The sequence below is a fragment of the Nymphaea colorata genome, chromosome 5 (assembly GCF_008831285.2).
Source record: "Nymphaea colorata isolate Beijing-Zhang1983 chromosome 5, ASM883128v2, whole genome shotgun sequence".
NCBI lineage: Eukaryota > Viridiplantae > Streptophyta > Magnoliopsida > Nymphaeales > Nymphaeaceae > Nymphaea > Nymphaea colorata.
This window is the reverse complement of record NC_045142.1, coordinates 306,000-325,900: the sequence shown is the minus strand read 5'-3', so window position 1 is coordinate 325,900 and position 19,901 is coordinate 306,000. Positions and strand designations below refer to the sequence as shown.

General features: G+C 36.8%; 1 protein-coding gene across 5 annotated transcripts; it reads left to right on the top strand.

Moving 5' to 3' along the window:
• The first annotated feature begins 1,028 nt into the window (after positions 1-1,028).
• LOC116254344 (plant-specific TFIIB-related protein PTF2) lies at positions 1,029-19,483 on the top strand. Of its 5 annotated transcripts, none has more exons than XM_031629713.2 (16): positions 1,029-1,442; positions 1,618-1,709; positions 1,782-1,934; positions 2,007-2,084; positions 2,329-2,696; positions 4,046-4,246; positions 5,332-5,406; positions 8,779-8,838; positions 10,940-11,041; positions 12,638-12,679; positions 12,909-12,992; positions 14,267-14,356; positions 16,214-16,746; positions 17,208-17,427; positions 18,709-18,828; positions 18,913-19,483. In XM_031629713.2, the coding sequence occupies exons 5-16, from the start codon at positions 2,451-2,453 to the stop codon at positions 18,946-18,948; spliced, it is 1,809 nt and encodes a 602-aa protein (XP_031485573.1). In that variant the 5' UTR covers positions 1,029-1,442; positions 1,618-1,709; positions 1,782-1,934; positions 2,007-2,084; positions 2,329-2,450; the 3' UTR covers positions 18,949-19,483. The 5 variants fall into 5 exon arrangements, with proteins under 5 accessions (XP_031485573.1, XP_031485574.1, XP_031485575.1 ...); XM_031629716.2 differs by having other exon boundaries at positions 1,033-1,442; positions 12,912-12,992; XM_031629714.2 differs by lacking the exon at positions 1,782-1,934.
• The last annotated feature ends 418 nt before the right edge of the window (positions 19,484-19,901 follow it).

The window sequence follows — 19,901 nt, the reverse complement described above, 5'->3', positions numbered from 1 at the left end:
GCAGCCATTTATATATATATATATATATATATATATATATATATATATATGTATGTATGTATGTATGTATACACAAAAACTTTGTTTTCTCTCTCAAATTAAACTGATGGACTTATCCACTGGAAGCTGCTGCTGGGCGTAATACAAATGTTTTATACAAATATGGATGCTCTATTTATTTAGATGAAAGCATATTTTATCCAATAATGATGTGATTTGGATTAATACGGAGGAAGTGATTCGTTTTTTCCTTGAGACCTACTCGAGGGCGAACTGTCAGTTTAGCTCTTAAGAGGGACGAGTGTGCGGACTGTGTCAGTTTATTTAGCTTATAAGAGGTACGAGGCCGCTTCTTCTACTAACGACCCCTCCCCACCCCAATGACATTTCCCATTTTCGGGAATTGGTGGACATGTTAGCTTTTAGTTGTTTTCTTTATGGGACAATTTAGATATATTGACGGAATGGTTAAAAAAATTAAAAAATTTCAGTAAACAAAAATCATAACCTATTACTAAACCACCATAACTATTGCTGCATTATAGATTTTTGCTAATGCTCTTATGACTGACAATATTTTTTGGTGATAGTATTTAAACTTTTAGCTATCCGAAGCGGTCAACAAATTTTTAGTTAGTATGTTAATTAATATATGTATATCAGTTTCGTTTTTACAAAAACGACTTGTTTAACATTTTTAGCCAATACGTATGTTTTTGTCAGTTGAAGTTCAAGTTCTTGCTTTTTAAATCTTTTTATTTCCTTTCACCAGCTTCATGATTTTAATTTAATCCGATGGATCAGAGTTTTTCTATATTTAAAATTGAATTATCGTATAATTCCGATTTCAAAACTGGGCTGTAGTGCGTTTGGATGTTGTGAAAATTGGGGCTCGGACAACACCAAGCCTTTCGGTTTTCACAGAACCTGGTTCCAAAAGGGGAGTAAAATAAACTGCCTCACCTTTTTTTTTTTTCCATAAAACTCGACACCGAGAAGAACAAATTTTGTTAATGCAATAGAACAAAGACGAGTGTGCCTGTGTCATGTGTCCATCGTTGAAGGACGAAATTTGAAAAAAATTAAGTCCATTGTTGAAGGAGAACGCGGGAACAAACCACCTTTGTGGGGGGCGTATTGAGAATTTCTGCCGCGTCCGTCATCCTTTCGATGGGGCGGACGTGCAGGAAGGCGGGGGGAGGAAGACGAACAAGAAGCACAGAGAGTTTCTCCCCTTCCGAATGACAAAGGACGAAGGGTCGGATTATGATTCCGGAGTCTTTTCATCGCCAGTTAGGGCGTAAAGGCGCGAAGCTTTTTTCTTTTCCCGCGAAGCTGCCTTCGCCTCTCTCTTTCGCGTGAAGCCTCTCGTCCCGCCTCCTGCTGCCTTGCGCCTTCTCTGGTCTTCCTGCGCTATCTTCGTCTCTCCTTCTCCCGTGCAGGTATTTCTCTCTCTCTCCCCCCTCTTCTGCTTGGTGGTCGAACCTCTTTCTTCCTCTCTACTTTTGTCTCTCTGCTCCCTGGCCAACATCGCCGCTGCAGCTTCTCTCCTACCTGTTCTCCCCCTTCGTTACCGCTGAAGTAACTCAGCTCTCTTTTCTCTCTGCTCTTTTACAGTTCTCCGGCTGCCATCAACGGCAGTGATCTCTGCTCTTGAGGCACCGTTTGCCAGCCGCCATCTGGTTCACCACCGTCCGCTGCGCCTCCAGGTATACCTCTGACGATTCTCATTTCGTGTTCTATTAATGTATACCTTTTGATCGTCATTTTGCCGGTTGCAGGGCAAAAAAGAGAGGGGCAAGAAAGAGGATATATCTGGATGGTAGTAACATCCTTATAAGTCAGTAATATTTTAGCAAAATGAAAAGCAGTATGTTTTTAGCAGATCCCCCCAAGTATAGGACACCCAAATTTTAGTCCTAGAATTTTAGCATGTAAGTATTTGTTGGATTTTGATTTGCTGAGTGAAGCAACACCAAAGTTTCTTAAGTTCTATTGTTCAACAGGAACGAAAAGGGATGACGGGTTCATGCACAGAAGGCTGTAGTGGTTTTGAAACAATTCCTGCAAGTAGAAATCCAACGGTAGTATTTATAATTCCACAGTTTTACCGCTTCTTTCATAGCGCAGCTTGTTTTTAATTTAGAATCAAAATCTGAGGCGAGCGAACAATACGGGGATCTGGAACCTGGAATTTTCATTTCATGGGGAAATTCCAATTTGTCAAATACCCCCTGTTATTCTTCCCTTCATGGTCTGAGGTCTCTACTCTTTTGTCCCCTCTTCCTTGCTTAAATGGCGGCCATAGCTTGACGTTCGATTCTACAGGTTCGTTCTTCGGATTGGTGGGTCGAGGATTAAAGTGGAGTCGTCCTTGCAAGTAGTGTTGCTTCTCTTCGAAGGAACGGTCGCTAAGGCGTCTTTGTGCATTGTTCCCGATCACTGGAGAGATGGAGGACCATCGGCGATGCAACAAGTGTGGGGCCCGGTCGGTGATATTCGACTCGCCCAATTGGGTCTGCTGCCAATGCGGCACTGTCCAGGATTCTGATCACTTCGTTTCTCATCTTGACGTCTACACGGAGAATCTTGGGCGTTCGGTGGCGATTGGACAATCCAATCCCACTGTTAGCACTAATTTTGGGGGCCGCCGGATCTTTATCCGGGGAGATTATAACTACAAGGAGCGTAAGGAGGTGGGTTTCTCCTTCCCCTGCTCTTCCTTTTTTGCTCATATTTCCCTTTTTTTTTTTGTCCTTTTTTTGTTCTTCTTGCATGCCAAATTTTTGAAAAATCGATATGATGTTCATGTTATTTTGTCAGTCTGGATTTTCTTCGAAATTTAATCAGCAGTTCTGCATCATTGCTATTGGATCAGTTTTATTTGGGTGCCCTTTGTGAGTGTGCTTGTGAAAAGTGATGAGCTAATATAGTACAGTCAAAATGGTATGAAGTTTTTTTGGAAGCAAAAATGACATACAATTCCAATTGTCCATCAAACCTTGATGTCCTGAAAATGAAAGTTGTGAGGGCTTAGCAGAAGGTCTAACTAGAAAAGAAGTAACCTACTAGAGAGAGGGTCTGGGACAGGCCTGGGAAGTTCTCTTGTTTTTATTCAATAGGGATGGGCGAGATTTATGGGTTGAATTTCATGTTGAATTTTTAATAAAAAAAGGATGTGTTCAATGTTTAGCGGAATCTGTTCCGGCTGCTTATGCAAATTCCTGTGGACAATCTGTGCAGAAAGTGCATTGATATTTTTTGGTGCTCAAAAACTGCTGAATTCTTTCCCAGATTTTCTTGTAGATGTTTTGGAGGAGGTATCTTAGGATGTGTTGGCATGTAATAAAGAATTTGGATTTTTTTGTCATGGTCACACTTCCACTGGTACATTGGGGTTTTGTGAGTGCCGCAAGCTTTTCATCAGCATGACGTAGAGAACTCAAGTTTGTATTTGTCTCAAGGAGTGTCATTTGGGGAATTTGATTCTTGTGTTATGGTGATCATGCTGCATTTCATCTTATATTTTCTGATTAATGGGTGCTGCAAGGTGCACACCTATCCGGGAAGCAATTTATGTTTCTTTTCTCTCTTTTTTTCTTTTTTTTTTTTGGTGGGGTTGGGGGGTGGTTTGCATTTCTTTATTGCATGCCAATTGGTGGTAATTACAAGGTTCAATTTAGCAGCATCGGATGAAAATTATAAATCAGTCTGGATGGCGATTCTCTTATTGGAACCCTCTGTAGGCAATATTTCTTGTATAGAATTTTCCATGCGGTATGCCTTTAAAGTGGCAGAGGCAGAATATGGTACCATAGTGAAATCATGTCCTTGAAGCCATCTTCTGTTGATGCAAAGCCAGAATTGTGATCGCTTAGTCTGCACAGGTTGTTTGAAGGAAATTTTTGCTAGTATACCAAGTTGAGTGAAGTTGTTCTTCTGCCATAATGGGGTCCAATCTCGCTCTTGTTGTGGCTAGAGTACAACAAGCTTTCTGCAATAAAATAACCAACTGAATGTTTATTTTTTTTTTCCTGTTTGATAGTTTGAGGCTAGAAGGACAATTGACGATATCATGTCAAGCTTAGAATTTTCTCCTTCAAGAGCTGATGATGTGAAATATATGGTTGAAAAGATAACTGAAGGTGAATGGGGTGGAGGAAACTGGTTCCCTGTCCTTGTTGGTGCCTGTGCTTATGTGGTAGCTCGACAGAATCATCTACCTCTTACAATTACACAAGTTGCTGTAAGTATTTTACCTTTTTAGTCTTTGAAGCATAGGCATTTTTCAGTAGTAGACATAAGGCTGCCTATGCCCCCAGCTTGGTTGGTAGCGTAGGCTAGCTGTTTCTAGACAATTTTCCATTTTAGAATGCATAGAAATTAAGCCTAGGGAGTAGGCACTCAATGGCCTCTGTTTTTTTAAGAACCTACTTCATTTAATTTCTTATTTCCTTTTTTATTCTTCTGAGATTTTCTTTCTTTCTTCGTGCAGTTATTTTTCACTTTTTGTTGTTGCATTGGATTTGCATTATGTGTGTATGTCTGTATGCTCACTTACAGGTAAAAAAAAAAAAGTTCACATGCAATACTATTTTTAACATGTTCTGCCTATTTTATTGTGATTAATAACATATATTGATAACGTAAAATTAATAATTTTATGTTAATTTCTTATTATTTAATATAATTAATAATATAAAACATTTCTACTTAATATTAACCTAAAATTTAATAACGTAACTATTGCATATATATATATAGACAAATTTACAGCAAGTATAAAAGAAGGTTATGTTGCCTTTTATGTTCCCTCTTTTTGTAGGTATGTTATTAATTTTGTGTTTTGTTTATTGGATTTTTGCTTAGAAATTAAAATTATAGGGGATGAGCTCGAAAGCCTACAAATAGTATCTATGTTGATAAATTTTATCATGTAAATAGCTATTTCTAAAAAGTAAAGGCCAATCAGACTAAATGATATGTTTACTAATTATGATTTATCTAACCAACTTGGTTGATGATTCACAAAATGTCACTTATGAAACTATTGTATTTGTTGCCGTCCACACTTGGATTATTAAGTTTACATGTGCCATGTTGTAAACTATCAATCAAGTTGACCGGGTGACTCGTATTTAGTTGCATGGTTCTCATGTTTTAAGTAGTGCACATATTCCATAGACCCATAAAACACACTTATCTGTTTCTCGTTATAAGGGTTTTCTGACCATCTGTATTATTTGTTATTTGTAAGCATGTTGGCATATTTCCTTCTATAGTTCTATTTAAATTTGGTGGTTTCTCAAATTATGTCCATTTATTTTGCAGGCTGTTATTACTTGTGATGTTCACGAACTTGGGCGGATGTACACTCGGGTTAGGGAGTTTCTCAAGCTGGATTTGGTATGAATTATTGTGTATCACCTGCTATTTATTTTAATCTGAATGTTCACCATTATGTTCTGCCAGTTTATGTGTTTATGTTTCAGAATCTTGGCATGCTTAGGTTACGAGCAGGATTTTAGATTGTCGTAATGTGTGATCTTGATCCATTATTTTCTTTTTTTATTTCAACTCAATGCTAGAATATCCCTTCTAATTTGCTGCCTGATTCACTTGTGCATGCTAGCAGACATAAGAAGGTACAGTTTCATAATTCTGATAGGTAATAGTAGCTGTTTGTTTTCTCGATGTTAGGATTCAGTCAGGTTCTTGATTTGAACAAACTGGGGCCATTCAATACATGTATATGTATAGACTACAGATACATGTGTCTGTGTGTGTCCATGCAAACAGACTGCCCTAATGTGAAAAAGGGAAGTATGTATCTCTCTCAAGAATATAAGGAAAATGATGGTGAAAATTCATCTATGGTGACATTAAAAGAGGGAAAGAATGGAAGGACAATTTTGAATGGGTGCTGCACATTGTCGAATTGGGACTCTATATATTTATATTATATATGTATGTATTTGCTGGAATCATTTGAAAAATAATATCTTTTGGGGTCTTTGGATTGAAAATAAAATGTTTTTTTAGGTTATTTTAGTTCTGTCCATTTTTCAGGAAGAAAATAAAAGAGAGACAGTGAGAAAGTTAGGTCTTTCTGGCAGAAAAGGAGACAAAGAGAGGTGTTGGCTACCAGAGAGAAAACTGTCTTCCACTAGAGATCACATGCAGGGAGAGAAAAAGGGGCCTCGATCGACCGCTTGTGTTTTTTGCCTAAACCACAAAAAGGAAAGACGACACCCTGACCAGTCAATGTTGACCAAGTTGAAACTTGGACAAACATATAGTCAGGTGTGTTGACTGCATGACACCTCACTGACCCTGTGTGCAGCATATTGGATTCCTCACTCCTCACCCATAGCCAAACCAGTATTATGTCAGTTGAACTATGGTATTAAAATTGGTTTTCTAATCAAAGGAGGCAGCTGAGCTGGCCAAGAATTGGGTGAATGGCATCAGGTGTAAATTGGTAAAATAATAACAATACTATATGCTTGAAAAATATTAAAGGCAAATTATTTTAAAAATAAGTAAAAAAACATTTTAAAATAAAAAAGAATTAATTGGGATGCATGCCACTATGGAATTGGGCAGTGGGTTGAATTGATATGCCACTGATTCAATTTGAATTGGCTGATTAAGCTGACTTTAATAACGTTGGTGATGACGCTAGCGTGGCTGTCCAAGACCCATGCCTGTGTGGGTTTGAGTATGGGTAGTTCTTTGTGGGATATTTGTTTACTCAAACGGTGTTTTGTAGTTATTCTGAAATTTGTATCTATCATTTCAAAAGTTAGATGCCATTTGTAAATTATAAATAAATTTCCACCTTGCTATGCATATAACTTATGTGTATTTGCTCTGTAATGAATTGTATATACTATTTATAATCTAGGTTTTTCTTTTTTAAAAAAGATTTATATTTTTTAATAAATCCAATGTGTGTGTGTGATCTGTAGTGTGTAGAATTGGTTGAATGAAGTTCAGTTTTAGAATCACCGAAATCCAGAGAGTAGCTTGGTTCTCTTGGTGATCAGAATGACTGAAAATGAATGAAATTCTTTAACCATAAAGAAGTCTCTGACAGAGAACGAGAATTTTTCTCCTTTGTAGCTTAGTAAAAAAATGTTTCTTTACTCACTCTGATGGTAATGTAACATAGATAGAGTCAGCATAAATTGTTTCATTTAAAATCATGCTTCAGTGTACTTTTTTGAGAAAAATTGTTACTTTTAAGGAATTAAGCTTTAATGCAGTGTAAACTGCTTAAATTTGTGCCATTGATTTTCATTCTTACACATCAAAGTGCTGCAGTTGGTGTTTGATTTTTTATTGAATAAAATGTGTACTTGACATTGATCAGATGGTTGAGGTCATGACACGTGGAAGCGGAGTTAAACTTATTATTTACTTAGTCCACATATGGCACACATACATTTGTATATGTGTGGACTCTGGAGTATGTGGTCTAAGTAAATATGGGGGCCACACGGACTGATTATGAGATGTTTGAAAAGTAGTTTTACATGTGACCCCTTACAAACCATCAATCAAGTTGATTAGGCAGCTTAAAATAATTCCATTCTATGTGTATATTTTAAGAAATGAACCATTTTCTTGTAATTTTTGTTACTTTTGTTTAACTATTGCAAAAAATTACAGTTTCCCTTCCCCTTTTGCTAATGGTTTGATACAGTCTTCTCTAGGCATCTGATATGAGGTCTCTTAAATTTCCCAAAATTTCTAGTTGAGTGTGGGGCTTGGACTGGATTTTGGAGCTCTTACTTGGTCCAAGATCCATAAGGTCATATCTGGAGCTGGTTTGGATCTTAGAATTGCTTGAAAATGCCAAACACTTTTGTTTTCCTCATTTTAGCTCCAAATCAAGTGAACTTCAACCATTGCTTCCTAATACTCAAAATAATATGATCATGAGCTTTAAAGTTTAAAACTTTAAACTGTAAAAGCATGAATAAATACATGAATTAATATGTTAGAAATAACCATTGGCTATTTTTGAACTATATTCATATTGAATGCCTTAATGCTTCTGCTCACTGAGTTTGATCCAATCTCACTAGTTTGCAGAAGCCGGTTTCCCTCAAGCCATGCTTGGGCATGGAGTTCAAGCTAAGATTAAGCCATGTAAATAAGATACAAAAAGAATCTCAAGCAGCCAAGCTCAGGCTCTACGTTGCATGTGCACTCTCAAAATCTTCATCATGTTAATGGTGCCAAAGACTGGACAAAACCTTGTGTCCAGCCAAACAGACTGCACTAGTTTATAAAAAACTGATATTTCAGAATCATGTTTTGGATAAACAGCCACTTTTTTCTAGAATTTCCAAGAGATTTGCTAAGAATCCTATACGTGGGGAACTGTTTGAAATTTGAACATGCATTGCATTGAATAAACTCAGCAATGAGGTTTGGGGCAAGGAAAACTTGAGAACTTATTCCTCTGTAAGGGGGATGGACTATTTAACAGAACATATTGCTTCATAAGGGGGATGGGCTATTTAACATACTTGATAGCATCACTCGTGAGTTTTTGGTGCTGTCTGTGATATTTAGCTGACATTGCTGTTTGCTCTTGAAGAAGATGTTTTTTATGGCATGGTTGTACTCAATTGGTTTGCTATGCTGCTCTCTTTTCCCTTGGACTCTCGGAGGTGGTTTCTTTAATTTATATTATTTGCTAACGTATTATGCCTTCATGGAAGTTGTTCTCATACTTTGGAAATTTTATCTTGTATCTTTGTGTAGCCAGAGACAAATATTTTCATGATTTTGGAGCGGGCAATTCGAAACTCTCCAAGCTTCCTGGTAAAGCTCTTCTCTTTCTATTTCTGTCTTACAGCTTCAACTTGTTTTCTGCAAAATTAACAGAGCACACTACAGAACACACTTTCACTTCTATTTTTCTTAAAATTCTTGACTATGAAAAGGTTACTATCATTTTAACTGGAATTATTTAGGTTCTCTCTTGCATGTATATGCATGCTTGCATGCTGTATCCAAGTTTTACCAATTAGCTAATTTAATGGTATTGTGGAACAGTGGAAGTTATACATAAGAGAACTCACATGGTTTAAGGCTTGAAGCTCTATCAGGTGGTCATATTATGATTTCCAAAGTTTCTGATTTATCTTGAGCCTGTCCATCATTTTAGAATTTACTTTCAAAGAGTTACCTCAACTTTTATGAAGGTTTGGTTTTCATTTCCAAAAGTCTCAGTTTACGATTATACTTAAGATGATGCTTAAGTCCTTGATCATGCTGATGGTTAAGACTGCACAATGAGTCAAAATGCCTACCTGCCCCTTACATAAACCAAGCAGGTCCTTGCCTTGGGGGTGAGGAGAGAGGAGCCAGGGGATTTCACACACCTGGGCAATCTTGATCAGGTTGTGGTTCCCACATATAAAGTCAGAAAATGAGTCAAGCCACCTGAACTAGCCCAAGCTTGACTTGTTTTAGCTCAAGCCAAAACTTGAGCTCGAGTAATTGATCAAATCCAGTTCAGTTAAGCTTGTTTAAGAGCGTGCGCGTGCATAGGGGGAAGAGCTAGGGGGACTGGCTGAGGCATGGCCCCCACCTTCAAAATTTCAAAAAAAAGAAAAATTGCATGTTCATTTAGCCTACATAAAAATATTGAAAAATTATATTTTGAACCCTGTTAAAATTTTGAAACTTTAGTTCAGCCCCCCCTTAATGAAAAGTTCCTGGTTCCGCCCCTGCACTTGCATGTGTGTGTGTGTGTATGTTCTTCCATGAGTTTAGACTTTAGAGCTCTCTCTCTCTCTCTCTCTCTCTCTCTTTTTCCTGTCAAGGGGCAGCCAAGATAGGGGTAAAGAATGGCCCTTCTCCATGGCGATAGAAGGGACATTGTCCCTCTCTCTCTCTCTCTTCTCCATAGTCAGAGAAGGGACATTCTCTCTCTTTCTCACTTGTCTGGTATATCTGAAGCTAGTCCCAGAAAACGTGTTTTTTCGAAAAAAATTGCAAAAAAATTCTATAAATAAATTAGCCGTTTAAATTAAAAAACGCCATTAAAAAATGTTAAAATGAATACAACACATTTTTGAGCTTAATCAACTCAATCTTGTGGTCTTTTGTAATGTAGCTGAGTTGAGGTTGAACTTGACATGTGAAGCTTGACTTGTGCTCGAGCTAAGCTCAGGTGGTGGTATGCACAAGTCCAGCCAAGATTGATCTGGCCAAGCTCTAGTCTAGCTCAATTCAACTTGTGCACACCGGTACTGTTAGTGGCACTCTCTAAAGGCACTGAGCATGTTTATTCAGGTAAGATTTATATCAATTTCCTGGTTACTTTGTGGGGAGAGAGAGGGAGAAGGGGAGGGAGAGAAAGAGAGCATAAATATTAGTATCCTTATCTTTTTAATATGTAGAAATGAAAATTTGTTCGGTGACAAACTCATCAATATGATAGTGTGCAACTTTTTAATTATGTCCAGCCAATTATGACAGCATTACATAAGCATCATGAGTTTTAAGTAAAGACAGTTTTATTTTATTTGTTGATTTGGTGATTATAAAGTTCTTGAATGGTCGCTTATCACAGAAGTTTCATGTTTTGAGATGACAACCATATGGCCATTATCATCATTGTTATTGTGTTCAATGTGTATGTGCGCAAGATTGTCCTTGGTTTCTGTATGTTTTTTATTTGATAATCATGTTCTTGAGCAACTCAGTATCTTACTCGTATATATATGTATTTGAGATGCACGAGCATGGTATTTAATTTGACTGGCCATTTGTACATTAATTCTCTAATCTGCTGTTGTAAACATGAGACCAGGTGGAAGCATAGACTGGTTCTGTTAACACCAAATAGTGAATGTGTGGTTTGTGTGTGCTTGTTATTTTGGTCGGAAACCAATTAAATATCAATTTTTTTCAGGACATTCCAAAAGAGAAAATAAGTGTGATGATTATGCAAGGGAGGTTTCTGTTGCAATGCTCCATCAAGTGGTTTCTAACTACAGGGCGACATCCTCTTCCGGTATTAATAGCATAATAGTTTTATTTCGTGGTCTTGAGGATCATTCATGTAATGAAAAATCTTTTAGTAGGAGGATCTGTTGAGGGGTTATAACTAAGATGGGAATTGGGTAAGGAGTAATTCGTGCTAGTCCACTAACTAGCTTGACTAATTGGTTGAGTTGGCTGTCAACAGACTGTGTTGTCATATGTATGTATGTGTCTCATACATGTCTATATATTCATTTATTTCAGTCATCCTACATGGATCCACTCAAATCAAGTCATCAACATCCCCATGGTCTTCTTAGGGTCTTGACCAACTGTGTTCAACATCTAGTTTTGAAAACGTTTTTTATCATTCCATCCCCCACATTTAATTCTCCAACTTCTTCTGGGTCACAGAATGCAGATGGGAGTGACTATTATGTTGGAGATGGGTAATCCGTTCCAATCTCCATCTTTGTTAGTTTGATGTGTCTCCAGTTTTCTCTTGTTCCCTTCCAGTCCTGAAGTTGTTCTTTTTGTGAAGGAGAGGGGATTTGGATATAATGCTTTAGGACTCCAGTTTGAATCGGAGGGCTCGCCAAGTACGCCTGTTTGCCTAGATGGCCAGACCCATTGCCGATGCTCAGGAGATTTAGGGAGTTAAGTGCTTTGTCCCATCTAGATTGTTCCCTGGACGGACCCAGACATGCCTGGATGACCCACAGCCTAGTCGTTGTGAGGCTTAACAGAAAAATAAATATCTTATATATTAACATGTTAAAGAGGAAAAAATGTCACATTTTAGACTTGGAGATGTGGTTTTGTGGATTGCATGCAACAAAATGAAAATATTTTGTTTCCTTTGTGTTTTTCAATGTTCTTTTAGAAAAAATTTTGTATTATTTTTTATTTTTTAATTCCCGAGATTTTCTCAGAAAAAACCAGTTAGTACCTGAGAAGGCTTTGCCAATAAAAACCCTGGAAGGATATTTGTGACAATAATGTATCTTCTTCCTTTTTCCTGTGCTTTTTTATTATCCGTTTCCTTGTTGTTGTTCTTCCTATACACCACTGCCATAAATCCCAAATACCCCTATATCACAAAGAAAATCTCAGTGAAGCTGTGATGAATACGTTTAAGAATTTTTTTGTTCTTTTTCTTTTCTTTTCATTGGATCAGTAATTTGAACTTTTAGTTTAGGCTTTTAGGTGCTAGGAATTAGAACTAGATATTTACAAGTTGACTTTTAGGAAGTTGGTATATATCATGCTTTAGGAACAAACAATGATGAGCACCATTCTCGTAATTGATGGTTATATGTTTTTCATTGAGAAGTACTTCAATGTTCTTGTTAAATTTAACGAGTATTGTTGCACTTTATTATTATTATTATTATTTTTCTTGTTAGTCCTGCCTAGGTTCTCCACTAAAGTCATCTCCTAGGCTACACCTAGTGCTTTTCTCAGTAGAGGTATTACCTCATGAACTCTCATGGCATGCCTTCAGCTGTCAAAGAATCCAGTTTCTTTCTCATCATTTCCTGGCATGCCTTTAGTTCTGTGATATGCTTGTATTATGGTATTCAACGTTAAAAAACAACTTAATTCCCATCTTGTGTTTATTATGCAGATGATTACTGCTATAGTCGCTTTTGTTGCAGAGATCAACGGAGTATGTTTTACAGATTCTTTATCAGTGAATTATTTTATGGACTCTTTGGTTGTTTCTTCCATTGAATGCTTACGATACCTTACATGCATATTCTGAATTTATATGAACCATTGCCGATTAATTTACATGCACCAGTTATCACATGTTTGCTGGCTCGTATTCCTGCATTTTTATATAATTTATCCATTGTTACCACATGGTAGTGAAGTCATGCAATCCCTATTAAAAGCAGGTGAAAGTTGGAGTAGATGAGATTTCAAAGGAGCTTTCTGCATGTAAGAGTACCAGCAGGCAAAGACTTAAAGAGCTCCAGGTTTTATTTTACTTGTTTTTAGTTTCTATAGCATTTGATCATTTGGTGTCCCCTGCCACACAGTATTTTGTTGGAAGTTCTTGAAAAAATATACAAAAGAAAGGTATCTCTTTAACAACTTTTGCTCTTATACAATGATTTCATTTCTAAATATTAGCTAAGCTGCTAAAGCGATACATTTTCGTTTTCTATTTTTTTTTTAAATCTTCCACCAAAATATTGTCTGGTACTGAATCATCTCATGTTCTTGCTATAACTTCTATTTTCTAAATTTATTTTGTGTTTTTTGTTTCAAGTCTATGGGAGAAGAAAAATGGTCTGTTAAAGATTAGCAAGGAAACCTTTTTAGTTTGATATTTGTTGTCATCATAAGCTTGTAACTGTTCTGGAATTTGTGTCTTGTATTAACATTCTTGAAAAATGATGAGTGGGCAAAGATTTGAACATACATTGTGACTGTTTGAAGGATAGGTTAGAAGCTATGACCTTCAGCAATGATGATTTAACAAACCATTAATTTGAATAGCAGGCTAATGGGGATTCTCCATGTTTTGGACATCTTGCTTTGTGTCCCATCTTGTTCACAATCACGTTGTGGACTTACAACCATTATGTCATCCTCTTGTCGACTGCTTAGTCATGTCATAGTTAAAAGAAATAACCCACAAACAAAAGCAGTAAAAGCTTCATAAGCAATTTGTGGTCTGCACCCACAGTTTGTAGCTTTTCTTTTTGTTCCTGTAAAAGTATGGTTATATACATTATATTTCTTTTTTCCTTGCACCTTTGTCACAAGACTACACCATGAACTTCCTTGATGTCAAAAGAACTAGCATGAACTTACCATTGAAGAAGGGAACCAGCTGATCTTCCTATTTAGTGCTTCTCATTCCCTCAATAACTCTTATGACTTGTATGCAAAGGTGAAGAACAGATTTTTCTGCAATTTTTCACTGCTTTTTTTTTTCCTATTACCTTGTATATCACACATTTGCTCAAGGTTGTTAACATTTGCTTTCTAATTTTTAATATCAAGATGCATATTGACGAGGTGCCTTCTTTGGAACCCATAATTGCGAATGAGTCTTCTTGCTCAAAAAGTTCATACATTACAAACCTATTTCTGGTTTCTTTTTAGTTTATAATTGGCAATATTCTACATTACATGGAACTTTTTTTAACTTTGTACTTGTGAAATTTATTAGTTAATATAGTGATTGTTTGATCTTGATCTTGATCTTGATCTTGCTCCTGAACTTACCATACGTATACAGGGGTCTTTAGTTAAGGTTGCAAAAAAATTGCCCTGGGGAGGAGATGTGACAAGCAAAAGTTTAGTGCATCATGCACCATTCATTATTCAGGTAGTCTTTCTTTTAAATTCTCATGGCTATTAAATATACCTATTTTTCTAGTTTACATTTTTCATCCCCATATTCTCCAATCACAGTATAACATTGTGTTTTTCCTTTCTTATGTGTCCTATCCAGCTTTTTCCTTTTTATCTGTTTCTCTAGGTCTTTACTCTTTACCTTGTGAAGGGTTAGATTAACTAATTTGATGAGAGTAGTAGGCCAGTTACTTCTTCAATTTTGAGATCTTATTTATCTCTTAGGAACAGTATTAGCTCTGAAAATGTGCTTTAGGAGAGCATGTACTTTCCAAAATTTATTTTTGTAATCTGAAATTTGTTCTCTATGATATTTGAGATTGATTATCTTTAGGCATCGTACATGTACATGTTTGTAGCACAGCGGTAGGAGGACGGAGAGCATGCAGAGGTTGGGAACCTCATGAGGAGGGAGAACCTACTCGGGGTTGTGAAAGGGTTTGGATCCAATTATGTTTTCTGTTGCTGGATCTGACATGGAACGATTGCATAGCTGGCTGAGAAATGTGGATTGTTTAACTGTTTAAGCTAACAGTTGGCCCTGTTTATTTAAATCAGGGTGATCTAAGTTCCATTTATATGATAAAACCACTGTAAAAGTATCACCTTTTTTTCTTCAAATTTAATTGTAAAAAGAAAGAAAAAGCGTGCAAAACCATGATACCTTGAAAATATGGCCAACTTGCAAATTCAAAAAGTATTCTTTTAATATATTCTAAACTCTTTTTTTTCTTTTAACATTTTAGTAATTATTTTGAATTTTTTTCAATGTTTTTTCAAGAAAATTGATAGTTCCATTAAGTTTCTCTTATTTATATATATATATATATATATATATATATAAAATATGTAATATATTTTTTAGTTTCCTAGATCTTCCTGAGCAAAACTAAACTCCAATTAATGTCCAAGAAAAATCATGTCACTGTATGATAGTTGTGGCATTGAATAAAATATTAAATTTAAATAGAGTTGATTTTTTTGGGATGAATGCATTGGTGGATTAGGCGTGGCTAAGGTACTTGCCTTAGTAACCTATGAGCAGGAGAGAACTGCTCTTGATTTTGTAACGATGCTCTTAATGGGAGTTCCATGTTACATGATAATCCGAGGCAGGAACCTCATGTGCATAGTATGAGAGCCTCATATCTAGCTTCACCTTATGTCATTCAAGAAGTCATGGTAATCATGTTTTGTTTGCATATATTGTTCATTTCTGTGTGGATATATGATAAAATAATTCAAATTTCAAACGGTAAATTCTGATTTTTTTTTTTAAGTAAAGAATTTTTGCAACTTGAGCTACGGAACCAGAATAATATGCAGATACCTATGTTTTTTAATATTTTGGGCCCACATTGGATTGATGGCAAGCAGTGAGAAAGTTAATGATGACTAAAATGAATGATAAGCGACTACTCAAATAAAGGACAAAGCAAATACTACATAGGATGAACAATTTGTGAGAGATCCTATATCTTATGGCGCTGGTTTTGATCACACATCCCCATTATTGGTGCACTTCTTACTGTCATGAGAAATGAGGCAAAAATCATGTTTCTTTTAACTTGATTAGATAGTTGCTCTTCTATATTGCCTGTTGGAAGGATAAAGCGTCTGGATGTGAAGCTGTAGTTATGAAAGTTAAGAACCAACTAATGGGGGAAAGATTTCAACCTATAGCATCTCGATTAATATGGCATTGTTCTATTACTGTTTCTGTTGCTAGCCACTTGCAGTTAATGCCTTTGGTGTCTTTCACCAGTTCTATCTTAGCATCTTTTCTTGGGAGGACATTAATATGGTTTTCTTTTGTTTTTTATTTTTAAAGTTTATGCAGGTGAAATCAAAGATAAAGGCAACAGCTATGCCAAATGTGTCACTTCCAGAGGCCCAATGCCAGAAGGTAGGGACTTTTTCAATCGGCTCCAGGTCCAGTCACTCTGCAAAAGCTGCTCTGGATGAGCTCTTGGACTTGCCTTCTGGATCTTCCATCCATAGATGTACTAAAGCAAGCAACACCGAGTCCGAATCCGATGACATAGGTATTCAGGAAATGTCATTAGCACATGCAACACATTTGAATTCTGAAAAGCTCAAGCTTTCAGTAGAGTGTTTGAAGAATGCATATGCAAGGTTCCAAGAGAGGGATGTTTCTAGAACTTTGTTGGGAGATGCAGAAGGAGTATGTGGTGCAAAAAGGCGAAAGAAGGATACTGTGCCAGCACCTCCTGAAAAGATACATGCTGGCATCTTGAATTGTCATTTAAATAAAAGAGTTTCATCCCATGAACTTCTTGAAAGAGATGTTGGACTGGATTCCTTTCCTCCATCCTTTCTGACAAGCATGGATGTTTATATGAGGTCTGTCTGCCATCATGTTTATCCTTCACTTGTAGCTTTTTTTTTTTTCAGTTCATTATCATTATATGAAGTCCTACAAATATTTGAGTTTCAATTTTCAAACACCTTTATCAATGGAATCAACGATTAACTGTAATAATCTTTCCATTGTGAAAGATGCATCGAGGTTTAAAATCCAAGTAGGATTTAAAAGAAAATGCAAAGCCAGAAAGTATAGTGTAGAAAAAATTGTTATACCATACAGACACTTTTCAGAGCTTATAAGATTTCTTAACCGTTGACACTGTGTGGTTTGTTTTTCTACCATCAATTTTTTATGTAACTACAGAAAATCAGAATCACTAGGTGGCTAATGATCAACAATCCAAATCCAACAATCTGTGGCCATAGTGAGCCGTTTCTCATCCTTAAAAAACATGTACAATTTTTGTTTCTTACTTTTTAATCTCATTGTGCTTCAGGAGGAGAAGAAAGATAGAAGCTGCCAAGCTGCGAATCAACAAAATTATGGATTCTAAGATATCATCGCAAAGGAGGAGCTTGACTGAGCAGGATAATGTTTCAGACGATGAAGAGTATACGGATGTGGCAAGCTGCAGTACAAGCAAACTTTATCAGCAGGCTGGAGAAAAAGATATTGATTGGGAAGATTGTATTATTGAACTCCTTCTCTTGCATCTGGTATATGCATCTGATTCATATCTTTGTTCATCTCCAGAAATTTTATGTTTTACTGCTCCCTGCATATGCTCTCGAGGTGGTAATTTGTAATCTTATTGACTGCAAGTCACATCAAACAATCTGCTTTTACAAAATAATGGTCCACCACCAAAGAAGAGAACTTTTGAAGGAATTGTTTATATGGTTTTTACATTATTTCTTCGCTCTTTCTTTGTGGTACTTTTACTAGCTTTTTCCTGTATGCAGAAAAAAAAAATTCTAGCTGTGCTTGGAAAGATCCAATTTTTTTCTTTCAGCAAATTAGGTTTTACAACTGTAGACGCTTAAAATTTTAAGTGTCTGACATAGTTGCACAGTTCTCATGGGGTCTACATTGGATCGGTTAGTGTCTCATGCATCTTGTATGTGTTTCTCCTTTCTTTCTTGAGGACCTTGTTCTCACTTCTTGTACTCAAAACCTATTTCTTAGTTACCTTCTAAATCTCAAGGGTCATTTGGTTGTGGATAAAAGGTTTGCCTTTGTAGATTTTCCGCAACAAAAAACATGAGATTTATTTGGCCTGTACTAATTATGAAACAAACTTTTATCACAAGGGCTCATTTTTCCTCAAAAACAAATTTTAAAAAAAGAAGGATATTGTTTCCCAGTTTGAATTCTTTTGTTTAACTTTTTTCTTTGCAAAGTTCTGCCAACACTAAAAAGTATAATTTCAATTGCTAAGTCAAGTATGCTTATGGAGATATAACCAATCTTTAGTCGACATTGCTTTAGAGGACCTTGCTCGCCAAGAGCTCAAAGTACGAAAAGGGAATCTGCATGTGGTCCCTCTTCTTCCTTCCTGAGTTTCTTGGGTATCCAAAGACTCTTTGCAACAATATCCAGTTCTCACTTCATACTAAAATATCTCGGTCTAGCCACATTGGGGGATTAATAACGTAAAGCACTTCATAGTAAGTCTATCATTTCATGGAGTAGATCACTGGACATGACCAGTAGGAAGAAAGTAAGCCATATTGTGTGCATCATTAGTGCTAGTCATTATGGCATCTTCTTGGTGAAAAGGAATAGTTTCTATTGCAAAAAATTATGTGGAAACAACATCAATTGTCATCAGTAGAAGCACACAACTATTGAAATCTATAGAAAAGTCGTTTTGCACTGGGTGCTGTTACTCAACATCACCTGTGCCTTCTTATCAGGATGCAATCTCCTTTGCAAGTTCATGGATGTCTTCCATCTTTTTGCATGAGTGCATTTTGAACGTGTGTTGCTGACTGCAGGTAAGCGAGGAAGAAATAGAGAAGGGATACTATCGATCTCTACTTGGTTTGTACGTCTTTAGTTCTGGTCATAACATTTCAAATGAAGAACTTGGGAGTTACCTACGCCCCAAAGAAGAAGTGAGGCCTAAGAACTAAACTTTTACAGAGGACCTTTTTATCGTTCTTGCACCTGTTTCTGAATAGAATTTCTGTTTTCATCAGGTTGCTTTATTATCGATGCTAAAGGACTGGGAGTGACTAGTAAGAAGTAACATTTGCAGCGTCTTAAGTTGGATCAAATTTCCAGAGTGTTAATCAGGACGGCATCTGTCAGATGGATATTTGGGGTACTCTCTCTCTCTTTCTCTCCATCAAATTTCCATATCGTTATTGAGTACGAGCTACAGAGCAGAGGGTTACTAACCAAGCTCAATCTATCAGTTAGGGCGAAGTGCTTGTAGCTTACCTTAGATTCGCATGCTTGTGAATGTACAGGAAAATGCTTTTGTGCATGCGGTTTTTTGTAACAACATTTTGACTACTTTATTTAGTTTGAACAGCATAAAGTTGTGTACATCATTTTGATATGTCGGATTAATTAATGAATAGAAGGCCTGTGCCATCCGCGAGCATCAATCATGAAGTGGTTGTACATATTTGAGCCTGAGGGCAATTAGAGAGGCGAATACTGTTCAGCATGGTGATGCAAGTGGGATGGATTTTTGTAATTGATTCTTGTAAGACAAGGCTTCTGAGTTTGAGATGATTATTAATGCGTCAGATCTTTCCAAGAGGTGTACCTTTGCACAGGCACTGGAAAATTTACAATCGAAGCAATGAGTTGCATCTCTCTTCTCAACTATCCTGCCATGTTCGACCACTATGTTCTTTAAAATAATTATCTGGAACAATGTCATGGCACAAATACGAATAGAGAAGGGGACCCGAGGATTCCCACAGATTTCTAGCCGGGGCCACATGCCCATAGGTACTGCAGGAGGAAATGCATGCGGCCTTGGACCTATGCAGTAACTTCAATGAAGCGGAGAACAATCGAACATGTCCGGAATAGCACCCTTCAGGAGCTGAAACATGACTTTCCCCTTAAAGTCCTGACGATTAGCTGTAATGAAAAGTCCTCTCGTTTTCACTTGTCCGGGTGATGTGTCAACGGGATTGATTGTCCTGATTGTGTTGGAACCAGCACATTA